At 39.4% G+C, this 19,421-nt stretch overlaps 1 protein-coding gene across 1 annotated transcript in view; it reads right to left on the bottom strand.

The window, feature by feature from the left end:
* The window catches only part of LOC122798357 (mitogen-activated protein kinase kinase kinase 3-like), a 749,834-nt gene that overhangs the window by 213,681 nt on the left and 516,732 nt on the right, over window positions 1-19,421 (bottom strand). Inside the window, exons 7-8 of the mRNA XM_044067209.1 lie at window positions 12,239-12,372; window positions 5,511-5,584 (exon numbers count right to left, since the gene is read on the bottom strand). Coding sequence (XP_043923144.1) covers window positions 5,511-5,584; window positions 12,239-12,372 — 208 coding nt within the window. The remainder of the gene's footprint in view (window positions 1-5,510; window positions 5,585-12,238; window positions 12,373-19,421) is intronic.

Raw genomic sequence — 19,421 nt, 5'->3', positions numbered from 1 at the left:
AACAGAGTTAGTCTGGGTTACTACAGGGGCATAGCCATTTTTTATTGAGATACAGTTTTAGATTCCTTTTAAAAAGTGGGAGAGAAGTCAGAGATGAGATATCCGAGGGTAGTTTATTCCATATTTTTCCAAGAGAGTTTGAGAACAGGCAGTCACCTGAAGAGTTATTAGATATGGTTGTTTTGATCAACAGTTTGTTTGAAGAGCGTAGATGTTTCTGATTATAATAAGGTGCGATGTGGCAAGAGAGTATTAGAGTTTTGGTGGGTTGGTGCAGGGTTTTGTGGGCTATTATGAGTTGTTGAAGTTCGAGCTGATTAGGAAGTTCTAGCCAATCTAGTTGTTTTAGGTTCAGGCAGTGATGGGTTCTAAAAGGGGATCCTGTAGCAAATCTAGCAATAGTATTGTAAGATGTTTCTAGTTTATTGAGGGTTTTTTTTGATAGATTGCTATATATGAGGGAAGCATAGAGTAAAGTAGAGATTAGGTGAGTTCTGGCTAATGTAGTTCTTGCAAGTGGAGTAAGAAAGGATTTGATTCTGTATAAGGTTCCTATTTTTTTGTTCACTGATTTTATTGTAGTGTTGATATGATTGTCAAAGTTTGGATTGTTATCTATTGTTATTCCTAATAATTTTGTGGTAGTGTCATGAGAAATGATAATACTGTTATTGGAACTGATAGTGAAGTGTAAGGGGATGTGCTTTCAGGTTGGTGCGAAGAGAAGCAGTTTACTTTTCTTGGGGTTAAGTAGCAGGCAGCGATGAGAGAACCATTGTTCTACAGTGTTAAAGGCTTTTTGGGTAAGAGACTGGAGTTCGGTTTGAGAGGTAGATGTACAGATAATAGTAGAATCATCTGCATATTGAATACAGTTAGTATTTGGGATAGCTGTTTTCAGGTCGTTGATAAAGATGGAAAAAAGAAGTGGGCCTAAGATGGAGCCTTGTGGCACTCCTAGAGAGATGGGAAGATGATCAGATAGTGAATTTTTCCAGAGTAACTCCTGCTGACGGTTTTCTAGGTAAGATTTAAACCAAGTTATGGAAGGAAGATCAAGTGAAAGAGAAGTCAGAATGTCATGATATTGTTACACACACACACACACACACACACACACACACACACACACACACACACACACACACACACACACACACACACACACACACACACACACACACACACACACACACACACACACACAATATTTCATTTTCTTGCTGTCAAATGTATAAAACACAGCACGTTCCATCTCACTCTCCACACACAGACATAAAAGATCTACAGTGCACACTTTCAATGCCCACAAATGAGTAGTAGTTCCAGAGATAAGAAACAAGTTCTGGGGAACAACTTCACTAGTAAGAGAAAATCTCTTTTAAGGTCAGTGAAAACATCTCTTACTTGAGTATGAAGTAGAGCGCTGAACTGCCATGCAGTTAATCACAATGTAATCCATGCAAATGCTTACTTTCACAGAGCTGCAAGTTATATAGCCTGAAGTCAAGCATTTTTATTCTTTCTCCAGCTCTGCTCTCAGCGATGCTGCTCAGCAGCAATCTACTCATCTAAACACATGTTGCTGCTAAACAAATGAAAAACCACTTTACTTCATCCTGGTATGTTCAATCATTGTCAAAACAGAAATATAACAGACATTTACCAAGAGGTAACTTTTAGAAGAACAATGTGGACTTTATTGGGAGAACTAGCACTGGACATCTCTAAAGATCCTGGTCGTCATTATTTACTGATTGGAAGAACTAGCACTGCACATCTCTACAGATCCTGGTCGACATTATTTACTGATTGGGAGAACTAGCACTGCACATCTCTACAGATCCTGGTCATCATTATTTACTGATTGAGAGAACTAGCACTGCACATCTCTACAGATCCTGGTCGACATTATTTACTGATTGAGAGAACTAGCACTGCACATCTCTACAGATCCTGGTCGACATTATTTACTGATTGGGAGAACTAGCACTGGACATCTCTAAAGATCCTGGTCGTCATTATTTACTGATTGGGAGAACTAGCACTGCACATCTCTACAGATCCTGGTCGTCATTATTTCCTGATTGAGAGAACTAGCAATGCACATCTCTACAGATCCTGGTCGACATTATTTACTGATTGGGAGAATTAGCACTTCATATCTCTACAAATCTTGGTCGACATTACTTACATAAGGGATCTAAATGCAGAGATGTGAGTGGATGTCGAAATTATGCAGGCTACATGTGTCACTATGAACTGAAGATGATTGGATAGCAGCAGCCACAGGCTTTAGGACACCAAGTCAAGAAAAATTTAACTATTTATGCATTTTATTAAAATATTTAATCAAAAACAGGTCAGACTCTGCAATAAGAGCATTGGTAACATAACAATAAATATCCATAAGGCTCCAGTTACAAACAAAAAAAACAAGGTGGAGGCAATCTTGGTACCCACAGGTATGGGTGAAATATAGCCTTTTTTCTTAAAATGGCACTAACTGGTACAGCCACATGCCATACACTACAGCATGTACTTGCCTTAGTATGAGGTATGTATCTGTACCAGTTCTTTTTATTCCACAGTTCGAAGGCAGCAGAACTCATCACATGAGTATTAGTAACTCCCCTGTTAATATGAGTATGCCCATATAGGCTGCATAGTAATTCAGCATCCATGCAAAATATGCTTGCATAGGAAGCAATGAGTTAAATTTAAATTGTTTAGATGCTATCTTGCCTTGGATAGATGTTTCTGCAGTGGTAGGTATATGTTATCCCATTGAGAAAACTCTCTGTTGTGCCAGTCAGCATTTAGATTTTCAGAGAACTGTTACTGTTGAACAACAGCTAGCAAGGCCATAGAGAAAAAGAATACTAGCTTGACTCAAACAAGGTAATGTGTGTCCAGCAGCACAGTAACAACTTTCTAGTAATCTGATTCTCCCGGTGATGCCCCAAACCACACTCATTAACGTTTGGGTGCTGATTTCTAGTTCACTTAAAAAAGAGAAAAGCTGAATTCAAAACTTTTTTTCCAACTCCAGGAGCTTCACTCCTGCAGCCCTTACTTAATACAGTGAGCTGTAGCATTACTTGAGTGAATACAGGGGACAGAGGACTTTCGATTGTAATGACCTCATCCAAAACAATTTATTTTTATACTCGGTGTCTGTCACACAAGCATATGCTGCACAGAGTGTCTACTACCTTTTCTGTGAGGCTCTATACTGTTTTCAAGCTGAACAACTCTACAAGTGAAGGTCTCAATCAACACCCGACAGGGTAAAGATGGACTTTCTTGTACTAGCACACATTAGACTCAAACTCGCTAAATAATCTCCTAAAGGAAATCGGCGCATACAGCTGTGACTGTGGATACTTCTCAGTAATGTTAATGTGGATCATGGTGCATATCCCCCTTAGCTATGGCTCCAGCAAATGGTATACTCTGAAAAGGGTCCAACCTCCCTGGTTTACAGCCTGGTCACACACACACACACACACACACACACACACACACACACACACACACACACACACACACACACACACACACACACACACACACACACACACACACACACACACACACACACACACACACATCTTAACACATAGTCTGGTAACCACATAAAATGCATATTCCCTGATATCAGAATTAGTCAAAGGGCAGGATGTTCCTCTCAAAAAGCAGTTTGTTTCTTTGCTCTTTTTAAGCAGGCAAGGTAGGGAATTGAGTGTCTCTGTGGCCATGTAAATGCACAGGTAAGAATTTCATTACATCACTCTCTTGGTAACATATCACTAGGAGAAACCGATCAGGCTACAGAATCTGTGAAAAGAATATGTTTTAATGATCATGATGGATATGCCTGGTTCTGTGGTGCAGATGTTAGAGCCCTGACTACAACCCAGATGAGTAGGGTCAATTAGCAGCCATAGCACTAGAGAGGCCATGCAGGGAGAGGCAAAGTGGCATGTCCCCCTTGCAGATCCCTGAGAGTGGAAGGAGAATATGTGCAGTTGGAGACACATTGAGCTGGTTTAATTATCTTGATGGAGATTGGCTAAACCACCATTTATGCTGTGCAGTGAAGAACAGAGCTGTTTGGAGGAAATGCCCCTTGCGGAAATGAAGGAATGTCCACTGTGGACAGCTCATTGCACTTTCCTTCTCAATGTTTTGCTGGGTGTGTGTGGGTAGTGGTGGAAGAAAAAAAAACAAAACAGGAAAATACCTCAAACCCACCCTGATGGCTGTCTGAATGATGACCTCTCCTGGTCGAACTTCACACTGGTGATGAGGAATAACTAAGCTGTCTGACTGAGGAAGTGACTGATTATCACAGGCAGCAAAGGTAAAGTGTGGAGAAAAGATGATTCAAGGGGGTAGACAAAACCACAGTGAAATACATTTAGTTTATACAAGGGTTTTGAACATGTGATCAAACCTGTCAAGTGCTTCTATGTGTGGGAGGGGGCACCGATGAAACAATTACCAAGCTACTAAAGCAATTTCTTTCCATGTTGGAAAACTGTGGACCATATCTGACAACTAGGACTTGGACAAACTAAAATGTAAAACATCACCAGTTATGACCTGAAGTGTTTTGAAAGTAAATGGTGGAGTATACTTGTGAAAGATTATGCTATAAAAGCAGCCTAGGTTGGTGGGGCACCAGGGACACAGAGTGAATACGGAAAAGGATATTTCTGCCACTAGAAACTAAGATTTATGCTGCAAATACCATAAGTACCTTTGATATTTCATATTTTTAGAGGTTTGTACAAGGTCTCAGTCTGTCAACTACACAGTTGTTTAGTGTTTGACCATTTAAAAAGGCTCATGAGAAAGAAAATTTCAGGTCTTGTACAATTCCATTAACTTCATTTTCTCAAAAATGACCCCAGTCTCTATTATGGGCAGCAAATCTTTAGTAGTATTTTCTTCAAAAACTCAATAACTGCTATGTTTGTGATATAATTGCTGTGAGTTGCAGTCAAAGTTCCACATGACGCAGGAATGTGACTAAAGTTATGTAAAATGACAGAATATATCTTCCCTATTCTCTCTTCATTCTCTTTACACATACACCCCATATTACATCACAGTATTTGTGAACAATCATTTTACACTTATGTTTTAGTTCCCTGAATGTAACCAAATATACAGTCAACTAGTAACCCTACAGCATGACATGATCACGTGTGAAGGTAAAAATGGACAAATCTTAGTACATTATCTGTCCTAGTGAATAAAATAAAACATGCTACATATACTGTTCTTCAAACGTGTGAAGTCAAAAAAAGTACCAGTAGAGCACTTTCAAAATTACCTGCCTTTTATTTCCCAACATGCTTAATAAATGCACTTTGTTGTAGGGAAAACACTGTTATAGGAACAGAAATACATGCACAGTTATTGATTTTAAGGAAGAATGCAATCCTCAGACTGTACTGTGGGAAGAATATCTTCTGTGTTTACTACTCTGTTACACTTACCTCTCAGACGACCTTTCTAAAGACTGGCAACTGCTACTCAGTGAGCCGGTAGGACTGATGAACGGGTCCAGCATCTGTGGGTAGAACGAAAAACAGGAAACAGCAATGCTGAGCAGGATGTTTTTATTATGCAGCTACACGAGACAAACTTATGTAAATACCCACCACAGGAGATTAATATATCAAAACAGAAAGTGCAATTTACCAGAAAGCACAACATTTTACAAAGGAAAGTCAGACTCAGAATTAAAGTGTTACTCTAATATTTTTTGAACTTCAAGAAGAAATACAGTTAACTCATCAGAGTCTAGATGAGAAGGAAATATTTACCTAATGGATAATGGAATGGTGGGTTGATATAATGGTTAAAGCATTTGCTTTACAGACGCTAGGTACAAGGTTTAATTCTAACCTTTGAAAGGTGAATGAATTAGTTAGGCTTAAAATGGCCTGCAAGGGCAGCAAGCCTAGTACTTACCTATGAACACCTATGAACTTAAGACTAATGTAACCTGCTATCAGCTAGTATTTACAGCTAGTGAGTGATGCTGTAAATTTGACTAAAGTGCAGCAGTAGTCTCTTCCTTATCGTACACAACACATGGGTAAGTAGCAAAGAAAGGTACATTTGCGTTAAGCTCTTTAATTCAGAAAAGTACAGTAAACTTACCATACCCGTAGATGTTTGAATGATTACTGCTGCAGTAGCCCACGCTATATGGGTTATTTTCTGCACAGCGTATAACAGGTCAGCTTCCAAAGTTTCAGAGCACCTTCCACACATTCAAATCATTAGTCAGCTTAAGCTGAGCTGACTGAAAGACAGGTTTGAGCACCAATCCCTTTAAAGATTTCCTAACAATGAAAAAGCATTCCTCTGTCAGAATTGGAGGGTCAACTGATGGCTTGTGCTTTTCCATTGCTACTGATATCAGCTCCAGTTGGGGAAAACCTTCCTCATATTATTTTTTAATTTTTAAACTTAATTTCCTGTTCAGTAAAGTATATTTTAAGCTAGGAATATGCTTTTATTGAGTGCCATGTAACCTTTTGGAGCTGGTAAAGTGTATTACAGTGCTTTTTATTGTGCTACTTTTTAATTTTTAATGTCTTGTGCTACTTAGTTTCCCCTGGAAAAAACACACTTTTTGGTTTGATGATGGAACAGACTACTGGCCCTTCTTCCAGCCACAAAAAGAAAAACTTATCTAAGCAGTCTATGCCACTACAGCAGTCTAGCAATTTGCCTCAACTACAGATGGGTGACTGCTATGGCCATAGCTGGTTCTTCAGACCACTCATCTTTTTCCTTTGACACCCTCTGGAGTTGTCCATACAGCCTCAATGGACCAGGGGTTAGTCCCCTGTGGCTGTTGGGGTCCCCACAAGGGAGAGCCACTCTTTTTGATTAAGGAAGAAGGGACAAGGATGGTGCCCCTGATTAGTCAGAATGTTGTACCCATTCTTGGGGAAGCTGGTGCTGCCATTATTAAATGTGTTTACCCCAACCTTCCTACCAAAAAGAAACAGAAAACTAAACATGTAGCTTTTCCTGCAACGTTTCACTGGACAGGAGTAGTTTATTAAGTCTGGCTCGGACTCTAGTACATGCTGTTGACTCTTCTAACAGCTGAAAATTTCATGCTAATAGAAAACCTGTCATTCTATCAAACTCACACTTCTAAGTTTGTAAGAGGAATATTGAAAAAAATATCCCTATTTATGTGTCTTTGTCTCCCATTATATATGGCTTTGTCCAGATCTTTTGCTCTAAGAGGTTGAGAGGTATTTTTATGACTCCGTGGACACTATATTCAGGGCTGTTGTCACTTGTACTGTGCTGAGGAGGCTTGCCTGGCTGTATTCTCAGAACCTCCCCAAAGATGGAAAATATTAGATTTTAAATTCTCCTTTGGCTAGAGATCTATTTTGGACCCTCTGCTGCAGAGGTTATCAAAATGTGATAAGAGGGGTAAGCTGATACAGGGAATCTTAGATTTTTCAGCTCTTCTTCTCCACATTTTCCAAGGGATTTTCTGCTCCCCCATCTAATTTTGACAAGAAACAAAAACAGCCACAGCAAAAAGAAAACTGGACCCCCCCCCCAGAACAAAAGAAAAGTCAATTAAGGCAGAATGGCTAATTAAGGGATCTTGCCCCCATCTCCCAGAAAGTATGAATCTCCAGTTTTCTCTCTGGCAACAGATTGTTTCAGACCAATGGGTTCTGAGACTGATTCAGCAGGGTTACAGTTCATAGTGGGAAGAAATTCCTCCTTCCCTGGGTGTTATTCCACATCCACCAGACCAAGCCCCTCTGTTCAATCCTATTCTACAGCACATGCTTTCTTGGGGGATAATTCTTGTCAGTTGGGAAAAGGTTTTTATTCAAAAAGGTTTTTGGTGCCAATGAAAGCAAATGTCTTAAGACCAGTTCTGGACCTTTCTTTCCTAATCCAGTATGTGACAGTGCCCAAGTTCAAAATGTTGTCACTTCACAACTTGTTACCCCTCTTTCCTCATTTGAGTTTTTTGGTAACCTTAGATTTAAAAGATGCTTATCACATTCCTATTCATTCAAACTTCAGATGTTTCTTAAGGTTTTATGTATCTGGATCATATTATCAGTTTTCTGGCTCATCCTTTGGACTATCCATTGCTCCTAGGCTGTTCACAAAGTGTTTAGCGCCTGTCATAGTCCATGGCAGGTTACAGGGTATCCACATTTTTCCATATTTAGATGACTTGTTTACTTGCAGAGTTCTTTTCAAAGTGTCAGGAATCTCTCACTCAGGTGACAGATCTCCTATGCAGGCTGAGACCCAAGAGAACATTCAAAAGTCTTTTTTGACTCCATTACACAGAATTGTGTTGCTGGGATGTTTGTGAGACACCTCAGTACAAAGAGCTTTTATTTCACAGGAAAAATAAATCTACATTTAGACCTATTTCAGAAATTTTCTATTCAGATGTCAGTCACTGTGAGGGAATGCCTCAGGATTCTGGGTCTCATGGCATCTATGATTCTCATGATTCCTGTGGCCAGAGTCCACATGAGAAAGATACAAAGGCATATGAAGTCTCTTTGTCCCTAGCACCAACAATAATTAGATGAATAAGTTGCTTAAGTTATAAATCTGAAATTTGTTTCAGCTTGTGAAGCTCACTATACCGTGGCCATAAACATAACTACTCTTCATATTTTCAGCCCGATGTCTTGGTTCATTCGCAATGAGACATGAATTATTAACATGCTTGAAACAACAAGCAGAGATATGTGCTTTATGTCTTTTAATGCAAAAAAAGCTTTTTTATTTTAAGAGAGAACAACACAACTGCAAATGTTCACAGCATTGTTAATGAATTAGCCTGTAACAAGACTGCCCACAAAGAAGATTCTGGCAAATCCAGATCTCAACCAGCCACTAGCAGAATGGATGCAGCTTCCTAATGACACATTTTTATTATGTATTTTTTGGCTCTATCCTCAGTAACCAACAAACTTTCAGCTCCAATCACTCATCTGGCCCATCTGCTCCCCTGGCAGATAAAAGCCATGTGGCCCATCTGGTTTTCTGGTTTAAGCCCTAACCCCCCCTCCCCCATAGCTCTTTCCCAGTATCATACTACAGGCTTTGGCATGAAATGCATATTAACAAAGGTATGTCACGCATTTCCACAAGTGAGACAACAACTCAAGATATCCTACTCACCTCTGAAGCAAGTGATCCTGTGGGAGTCTTTGTCTCCACTAAGGATTGTACCACATGACATATTCCACAGACATTTGCTCTGCACCCTCTCTGGCAAAAGAGGTGAGCAGCCACTGCCTTGTCATACCTGTCTAACCCCTTGACAGTTCTTCCATCTCATGGAATGCTAATCAAACCTGGGTTGATTGAGCCGTCATCTAGGGTTTATCCTCTCTAGGTCAAAGGAGTTGGTGTTAACGGCCCACTTTGTGAAGGTCTGCATGTATTCAAAGACTTCTGCAGCATTGGGATTGTCCAAAGATGAAACACGATAGGAAGCAACATAACTGTGATGATTTGTTACATCTGACAGAATACACAAAGGATGGTGGAGTACAGTATTTAGACAGTATCCCCTTGGTTGATGATGATATTGAAAATGGTAAAATGTATCCTGTTTTACAAAGGCCACTGCAGATTGTAAAAGAAAACTGATAGCTGTATTCATACAAAATGTCAGGAAAGATAGAAATGGAATGAGGACGGGCAAACAGACTCCTTTTTAATATTAATCGATATAACTGGTGATATGTTTTTAGAGAGTGATGGGTGGTCTCTACTAAAGGGCAGTATTTGTTCTTGTGCACTATATCAAATAATACCATTTCTGAAATACTGATTATTGAAGCTTTTGCAGTTGATGGAGTGAGGTTCAGAATTCCTACCCTAAACCTCATATGCATTCCCAGAGGAGCTATGATCCTATATATCTTATATTAAGTTAGCAGTGCTGGGGAACACACCTATATGGAATAATTGCAGTGACTTTCTCTTATTAATGCAGATTTCGTATAATTTATATCTGAAATACTCATGTTCTGAAATGGTCATATTTCAACATATTCTAATTTTGATATAAAGGTTTGCTGTAAAAAGACTAAGTACATCTATGTTCAAATTATTCTAACATACCTGGTCCAGAGTGGCTCCTATAAAGACTTCTGGGAAAAAAATATCAAAATGTGAAAAGCTGATTAGTCTCAGTTGTCTACATAAAGACCTCATGAAAACATAGCCAGAACCAAGGTACAATTAATCCACAAGTCTGTTGCTCAAACAGCAGTTTTGCTGTACCATACCACCTGTACTGTTACCTAAGTTCATGCTCAACTTATCTGTAACAAATCCTGTAACTGACAGTTTCCTACCATGGATCTCTTTTTTTTGGGAAAGCTTGGAATATACTAAAAGTCTGCATATTTAACATACACCAGTTGTATCACTCCACAACACACGTCTACTTAACCAGCTAATGTGACAACATCATTTATATAACTATATATACAAATATAAATAAATAGGCAGCTATAGATCTTTCTCTCTTTATATATATATATATATATATATATATATATATATATATATATATATATATATATATATACACACACACACACACACACACACACACACACACACATATATATATATATATATATATATATATATATATATATATATATATATATATATATATAGACTACTATAGATATATATATCCATCCTGCCATCCTCAACCCTTTTTTTCCATTTTGCACATGGAGTTGGGGTGTCACTTCAACAGTGAAAATCATCTTGAACAAAGGCTTACACCACTGGGTGGCTGGCCCTGCCGCAGTATTTTAATCATACCACTCACTCGCACATGCACTTACAGCCAATTTAGAGTTTCCAGTCCATCTACTGCATGTCTTTGGAATGTGGGAGGAAACTGGAGCACCTGGAGGAAACACACACAACCGCAGGGAGAACATGCAGACTCCACAGAGAAGGCACCCCAGCTGAGAACTGAACCGAAGAACCTTTTGCTGTGAGGTGACAATGCTAACCACTGCACCACCATGGCTGCCCAACATTTCTCTCTCTCTCTCTCTCTCTATATATATATATATATATATATATATATATATATATATATATATATATATATATATATATATAGAGAGAGAGAGACATATACAGATGTACAGATGCATTACATTACAAATGTCACAACACTGATCTTTAAATAACCAACCTTAAAGTTTGAAATACATAAAATTGCAAAAAAATATTTTTTTTGCAGGGAGACTTCCACCCCTGCACAGCCTACATATGGGATGCCCTCTCCCACATCTCCTACTAATTAAGTATACCAACTCGGAGATCACACTACAGTGTGGAAAGGGCAAACTCATCAATTCCTGCTGTTACACAATCTCACAGAAAAAAGCTAGTAATTTTCAAACGGCTGACTTTCAGTCAGCTGTGCTGGCTTTTTTACATTTCAATAAAAAAAGATGAACTGTACATAATCCATATTTGCACACACCTCTCTTCTCCCTCCCTCTCTCTCTTTCTCTCTCCATCCAGCCTTGAAACCAATGGTCTCCAAACCAAGATCCCCAACTTTACCTTTTTAGATATCCTAGAGATGACCCTACACCAGGCAGGCTTCTGAAGCCTTGTGAAGACTTTCTCTTGCAGACCCTATGGGAAAACTTTCTCTTGCTGACCCTAGGTTAGACCTAAGAAGAAACAGTCCCAAGGGACTTCATTTTCACAGTGGCCAGTCACAATCCTTAACTAGGGGAGTGTCTACTGCAATGACATCATGCTACTATGACTGTTGTTAACTAGAGATCCACTGCAAGGTTCTTGTTCCGCACCAGAGATCTCCCAGGAATGAAGTTTCCTAAAACCCTGGCACCAGGGTAGAAGAGCTGGCTGTCAGCCACGATACACTATCTCCCCAGCCAACCATATCAGCTGTTTGAGTCAGTTTCTGAATCTGTGTCACTGGTACTGCAGATGGACGCTCTGCCTCTGTGCCATTGCAATGCATGGAAACATAATTTCACACGCACTTTTGGGAGTAAAACTACAGTTCTGTTTTTCTTTAAAAAAATAAAGTGGGGTGTTAACTATGTAAGATTAAACAATCCATTTAAGTGCAACACATGCACTGCCTGTTTTCTTAGTAAAAAAATATTCTTACATTTTGATCTGGAGTTTCAGGAATAAACTCTCCCTCACTGTGAATGCTTGTGTATGAGCCTTGGCGAGCAATCTGCTGCTGTCCATCAGGTACACTCCCAGGGGGTGGAGAGCTTCGACCAGTGCAGAGGGAACCTACAAACATCAGAATACATGTCAAACATGTAAATGGTATTCCTAATGCAAGCAAATCATAATTCAAAGGAAAAAAAAAAAGTCCAGCAATTTTAACACATTTGCTTATACCTTAACATGCCTTAAGTTAGATCTTCTGCAAGTGAGAAATCAGATTTGACAATATTAAACCATCATTCACTTAACCCTTAGAGCATAAAATTTTATTTAATTGATATGTTTGGTATAAAAAACAGGGCAATCACCACATTTACATGCTACATAATAGCCCTTTAAGTTACTGGTGGCAATCACTGACACCAGACTCAATAGCTTCATTCTGGATACACAATTCACCAATGAAATTCGGTGTTACCATTTGTTGTAAAAGACCAAGAGACACGACATTCTTTCCCACATTAGTACTAAGTATATATTCAGTATGTCAGTGGAAAATATGAAGAAAAGCAATAAACCTAGCCTTAAACCACCGTCTCATGCTTAGTGTTCAGTTAGTTATTGTCAAGAGAAAGAAGCAGACTGTTCTCCTGCCATACTGATAATCCAGGTGTGACCATGGAACAAGCTGCCTGTGGGTGACTAAGGGGCTAAACTCCATCTCTATTCCTGCAGTGGGACAAGTATGAGTACCAGTACTGAATGCCTATGCCTTAACAATGGTTGTGGGAAGGAATTAGCTCAACCCACTATGCGTACATTAACATTAGTTATGGGAGGAACTCAGGGGGTGGCTTTGGATGTGGAGACATGCCCTTAATTATTAACCTTTTGGGTAATAATGTAAGGGGCCAGGTACTAACGATCATGCCATTGTTCTTAAAATAGTAACTAAAATAGTACATAGAAACGATCTTTTGTTCAGAGCTTATCTTCAAACATAAAATGGTGTGCACACAGATCCCATATTTAAGGAGAGTGTATTCAACATAATACATAAAAACAAATACAAATGTATCACAACAATTAAAACTTAAAAATAAAAAACACAAAAGTGAAAAGCGTAGTTAAACTTACCAATATGTTGAACTTTTTCTTGCTTTATTTTCTTATCTTTTTTTGTAACAAAAACTTGTGCTTGTTATTCAAATAGTTAATAAAATCATTAAGTTAACCTTAAAGTAGAACTCACTGTCAACAACCATATATTGAGTATTTTCTATATTATATCCAATAATGTGGGGCCAAAAGCCAGCATTCATCCTAGTCCTGAAGCAATGCATGCTGTTGTGGTGCAGCTTGGTTTGCGGTATAAGTTGTTTATAAGTTTATAATTACCTGCAGCTTTTCTCACTTGAATGTCATGAAAGTTTACTGTATCTCTACTATAGCTGGTGACAAATTTAAAGAATGGGGTAGATTTGAGGATGTCAATATCCATCAGCTGGATATTGAACTTAAGAAAGATGGACCATCATTTGTACTATTAACCATCACCCCACATCTGGAAATCTCAATTATGAAAACTTTTAATCATTCAAAGGGACTCCAGGACACTAGGACTCACAGGGTAAATATACAATTCAGAAATCGTAGCGTTGTGATGTACAGATTAAGTTTTTGTTTTTATTGGAAATAAATATTTCAACCCTATTATTTCTATTACAGTAGAGCTGGCAGATCTGACGAAGCTTGATAAAGTGAAAGCACTTGTGAACGCTGGCTTTTGGCCCCACATTATTGGATATAATATATAAAATGCTACTAATATGTGGTTGTTGACAATAACTTCTACTTTAACATTTACTTAATGATTTTATTAGCTATTTGAATAACCAGAATAAGTTTTCACTACAAGTAAAAAAAAAGAAAAAGGATAACAAAATGAAGCAAGAAAAGGTTCTACATGCTGATTGTTTAAATATACTTTTCACTTTTGTATTTTTTAATGTTTAATTGTTGTGATACATTCATATTTCTTATGAATTATGTTGAATACATGCTCCTTAAATATGGGATCCATGTACACACCATTTTATATATGAAGATAAACTCTGAACAAAAGTAATATGCTTGACTTTTACACACTGCACCGGACAGAATTCCCAGGATTAGGTCCTTTCTATGTACTATTTTAGTTACTATTTTAAGAACAAGGGCATGATTGTTAGTACCTGGCCCTTTACATTACACATTGTTGATAAGAATTTCAGTACCCAAATGGTTAATAATTAAGGGCAGGTCTCCACAACCAAAGCCATTCTCTCGGTTCCTCCTATAACTAATGCACGCATATGAGATTGAGCTAATTCAAATGCCCACCCATCAGTATTCATTATAAATAAGCACTCACTGTAACACTTTCTCAAAAAGCGCTCATCTGCCTAATGAATGCCAATGAAAAGCCTGAACTACATTGAATCCTATCCAGGCTCCTCCTTAATGAAGTATAATCCACTGGTATATATTTTGGCCAGGATGTTTGTTCCCTTTTAGCTGAATGGGAAGTTACAATTGATTTACTACCAATATGAACCTCGCATCAGGAACCAGAATAGCTTAAAAAAGGTACCACATAATTACTGCTATCCCAGAAAAAACCAAGATGCAACTGGCTCCCACGGCACTAGAAGGTAACTGTAGGGTTTTCCATTCCTTTCTTAACAACAAGAAAGGCTGGAAAGACCCAAATGTATTGACAGAAGGCATTCATCGCATGTTTCAGGAGTGGGCATGGTTATCATCATCCTCACCATCATTACTATCTTCCTGAACCCCCTTTTTCCCATTTTTTACAGGTGCCAGGATGTTGCATTAACTTATCACCACCTCTCTTGTTTCAGTGCCACTCTCCTACTTTTTTCTACAGTCATGCCGGACTATTGCAGATCTTCAGTCATATAATTCATCCATCTCTTTAACAAGGCATCCACATCTCCTTTTGTCTTCTTCTTATCTACCCCAAATACAATTTACCAAATTGTCTACTGCTTTCCTTTACATGGTGAACTACCATATCCAATTAGTTGATCTCGTCTGTCTTCCCCTCTGATGTCCACATGTCTTTATCTGTTTGACAGTGTGCATCCTACATCCCATCGCAGACACTTCATCTCTGTTGTCTTTAGCTTTCTCAGCTGCTTTGCTTTCACTGCCAATATTTCGGTATTATACAGAAACACTGGTTGCACTGTTGTTTTGTATACCCTGCTAGTTTTCAGCTACTTTAGCATTCCTCTGTCACACACTACCCCCACATTCTATCCAAGTTGGCTACAGCCCTTTTGATTTTAGATCTGACCTCCTCATTCACACTATCACCCCCCCTCGCAGATACGTAATGCTGTTTATCAGTTCTACTATTTTCCCTTCTGTCTCACTTTTTCAGCTTAGCTTCTTCTTATTTTTCCAGCTTGCTGCCATGACCACTGTCTCAGTTGTACTCAGTTTCATACAGTGTGCCTTCAGTTTTGCATACCAGCCCCCTTCATCTGACATTTGCTGAAGGTTCAGTTTGGAAACTTTGTGTACAACCTCATCATCTGCATTCAACAGTCTTGTTAACCTGTCCCCTCTGAACGTTTCACTGATGTAGTCCATCCCTCATAAGAAAAGGAGCGTGCTCAGTGCTGAACCCTGATACATAAACTATGTTCATGCCGATGTCACTAGGTCCTTATAATTTAGCCTGAACTCATTTTACCAGTGTTTCCTGGACTTCAAAATACCACAGGACTGCCCAACTCAGGTTTCTTGGGACCTTGTGAAGTACTTTGCCTTAATCTAGGAATGCCTGGTTGGACTCTTTCCTTATCTCCAGCTCCTTCTCCACCATCTGTATTACTGCAAACATCTGGTTAGCTGTAATGCATTCTGATCTGAATATGAGCTGTTCATCTCTCATCTTTATTTCTACTACATTGTGTATTCATTTATCAATCACCCTTCCAAGCATTTTCATGCAGTGTGACGACAGCAGCATGCACACACGCACGCACACACACGCACACACACACACACACACACACACACACACACACACACACACACACACACACACACACGCACACACACGTGTGTGTGCACACACGCACGCACACACACACACACACACACACACACACACACACACACACGCACACAAACACACACATCTATATATATATATATAGACGTGTGCGCACACGCACGCGCGTGTGTAAGTTTATCAAGTTTATCACAGTGTTTTTTACTCATTCATTATCTTGTACCTGCTGCCTATTCAGGCTTGTGAGGAACTGCAACATATTACAGCAAGTAATGGATGTAAGGCAAAGAACTAATCCTGGTCAGGATGGGACTACATTGCAGAATGTACAGCCATACTCATTCACAAAGCATATAACTGCAGGACATTCTGAGGACTGTTAACTCCTCTGACAGCATGCATTTGGAAGGTGTGAGGAAACTAGAATACAAAATAAAACCCACATGGACATTGTGAGGATATTCCCAGTGAACACAGAAGATACCCCAGCTAAGAATTGGAGATCCAGATTCCACTAAAAAGTACACTAGCCAAGAGGTGAACAAGAGAACCATGTTCCACACAGACAGTACTCCAGCCAGAAGCTGAGCCTGAGGACTGGGGGCTCTGAAGCAGCAATGCTAACTGCTGCACCACTGTGCCACCCCAGTGTCTTTCACTTGTAGTGACAAGTACTAGAGCATCTTAAAGTAATGTCTGAAAACAGATGTAACCATGTTCAGGCTTTGTTCAGAGCTATATTCAATTCTTAATTTTTCTTGTGCAGATGAAGATTGTGGTTATCAGGAAGGCAAATGAAAAATACTAATGATGACATTACTGCTACAGTCCCACAGTGGTTTGAAGAACTAGAAACAGTCACAGAATTAGTGCAGGTTATCTATGAAGACCCAGTGACATAAGTATGAATAGAGTTGGACTCAGAGGGGGTTCCCAGTGGGAGAAGGGATGCATCAGGCTTAATTTCTGACTCTACTCCTGTTCGTACTGGTGATGGACTACATTTGCAAAGATGCTGGAGGGGACAGACTCACAAAGTAGCTACATGCGGATGATTTGGTACTACAAACAGTCTTAGGAACTTCAACAAATGAAAGGGACAGGAAAGCAAAGCTGAAAGCATATCGAATAAAACTGAGTACAGACAACACAGCTGTCATGGCAGCAAATGGGAAAAGCAGAAGAAGCTGAAAATTTAGATAGAAAACAGTGGAACAGGTTAACAATTTTAAGTACTTGTGAAGTATGGTTCAGGAGAAGGGAAATGTCAATAAGGTCAAAGCTAGAATCAGAGTAACATGGGTAAGGTGTAATAGAAAAAATGCCAAAAAAGCTGAAAAGTATGGTGTACATAACAGTTCTGTGAACAGTGCTTCTGTCTAGGATACGAAAGAAAATCAGCTGAGGAAGCTTGAGGTGATGGAGATGAAATGCCTGAGATGAGCAGTAGATTTCACATGTGGGAGATGAGGAAATCAAGATGGAGCTGAAGACAAAGGAGCCACAATTACAGAAAATGCCAGAAAGACAAACTGAGGTGGTTCAGTCATGTGCAGGAAATCAGAAGACAATTTGGTAAATCAAATTTGGAAGAAGAAAAGAGAAGACAAGGACATGTAGCAAGACATGAACAGACTGCATGAGAGAAGACCTGCGAAAGCTGGGTATGACTGGTACTGAATCACAGGATGAAACTACAGCTGGCACTCTCTGTAAAACAGGAAAAAGTGGGATGATGATATACCTATATCTGTATTTACATCTACATTTATGTATATCTATATATCTATGCATCTAATTAAAGACCTTGGTATGACTGTATGCTTAACACTTTCAAAACCAATGCTCTGGATATAAAGGCAAAAAAAAAGGCAAATGGGTTTAAATTATAACAGTGTTGTTTTCAGAGACTGAAATCTTCTCAAAACATTATTCATTGTAATAGTCTTGCTATCACAGAGTACAACCTGTGTCTATGTTCACTAAAGTACAGTTTTGTACCTACCATAAATGTAGATGTTCGAGTGTATACACTGCTGCAGTCATTACACTTGGGTTATCCTGCCGTCAGACAGTTCCCCAGTTGGCCTGAGTTCCAAAGTCTTGGTCCGGCGTCGGTTGCTGTCACCTCCTCCCTGCCGTCAGTGCGACAAAGATGCAGCCGACACCATTTTCTTCAGTTTTTCTTGCCCCAGATGTCAGGTGCCCCCAAATAGGTAGGCAATTCAAATTGCTAATAAAACATACATAAGAAAAGCAAATAACAAACTTTCAGTTACCAGCAAATACTCCCCATAGGTAGTAAAGGGTAGAATACCTAGGTATGTACCAGCAAGTAAGAGGGGAAGGAGGGAGGGAGGGTAACCTGGACTGCAGCAGTATATACACTCGAACATCTACATTTATGGTAGGTACAAAACTGTACTATGTTCATCATGTTACACTGCTGCAGTCATTACACTTGGGTAGAATCCCAAAGCAGAGGTAGGGTGGCTGGTTCTATAAGGCATTAGGGGTGGCTATAAGGCCCTGCAGCACTGCAGAGGTGAAGCCAGCTCTGGATTTAGAGTATAGAGGCAGATGGTAATGCTTGGTGAAGGTATGCACAGAACTCCATGTTGCTGCTTCCAAAATGTCCTTGGCAGGTACTCCTCTGAGGTAGGCAGTTGAAGTGGCTGTTGCCCTGGTGGAGTGAGATCTAACGCTGCTAGGCACAGGTTTTCCATGGAGCATATAGTAGAAATGTATGCAATGTCCTATCCATTTGGAAATAGTCTGTTTTGAAATGGCTTTTCCCTGTGCTCCTGCAGCATATGCTACCAATAATTGCTCAGATTTTCTGAAAGCTTTGGTTTTGTCCAAGTAGAAGTGTAACTGCCTGTGAATGTCCAATGAATGCAGTGGTCTCTCCCCTTTATTCCGTGGTTTTGGATAAAAAATTGGCAAGTGAATAGTTTGGTTTAGAGACACATTTGAAACCACCTTAGGCATAAACGTAGGGTTAGTTCTTAAGGACACCCTGTCCTGGTGGAAAATGAGGAAAGTTCCACTGCCATTAGTGCCTGTAATTCTGAAACTCTTCGTA

This window comes from Protopterus annectens, chromosome 3.part1, assembly GCF_019279795.1.
Source record: "Protopterus annectens isolate FY-2018-M chromosome 3.part1, PAN1.0, whole genome shotgun sequence".
NCBI classification, from domain to species: Eukaryota; Metazoa; Chordata; order Ceratodontiformes; family Protopteridae; genus Protopterus; species Protopterus annectens.
Note: the sequence above shows the minus strand (reverse complement) of the source record. Positions and strands in the feature narration are given on the sequence as shown.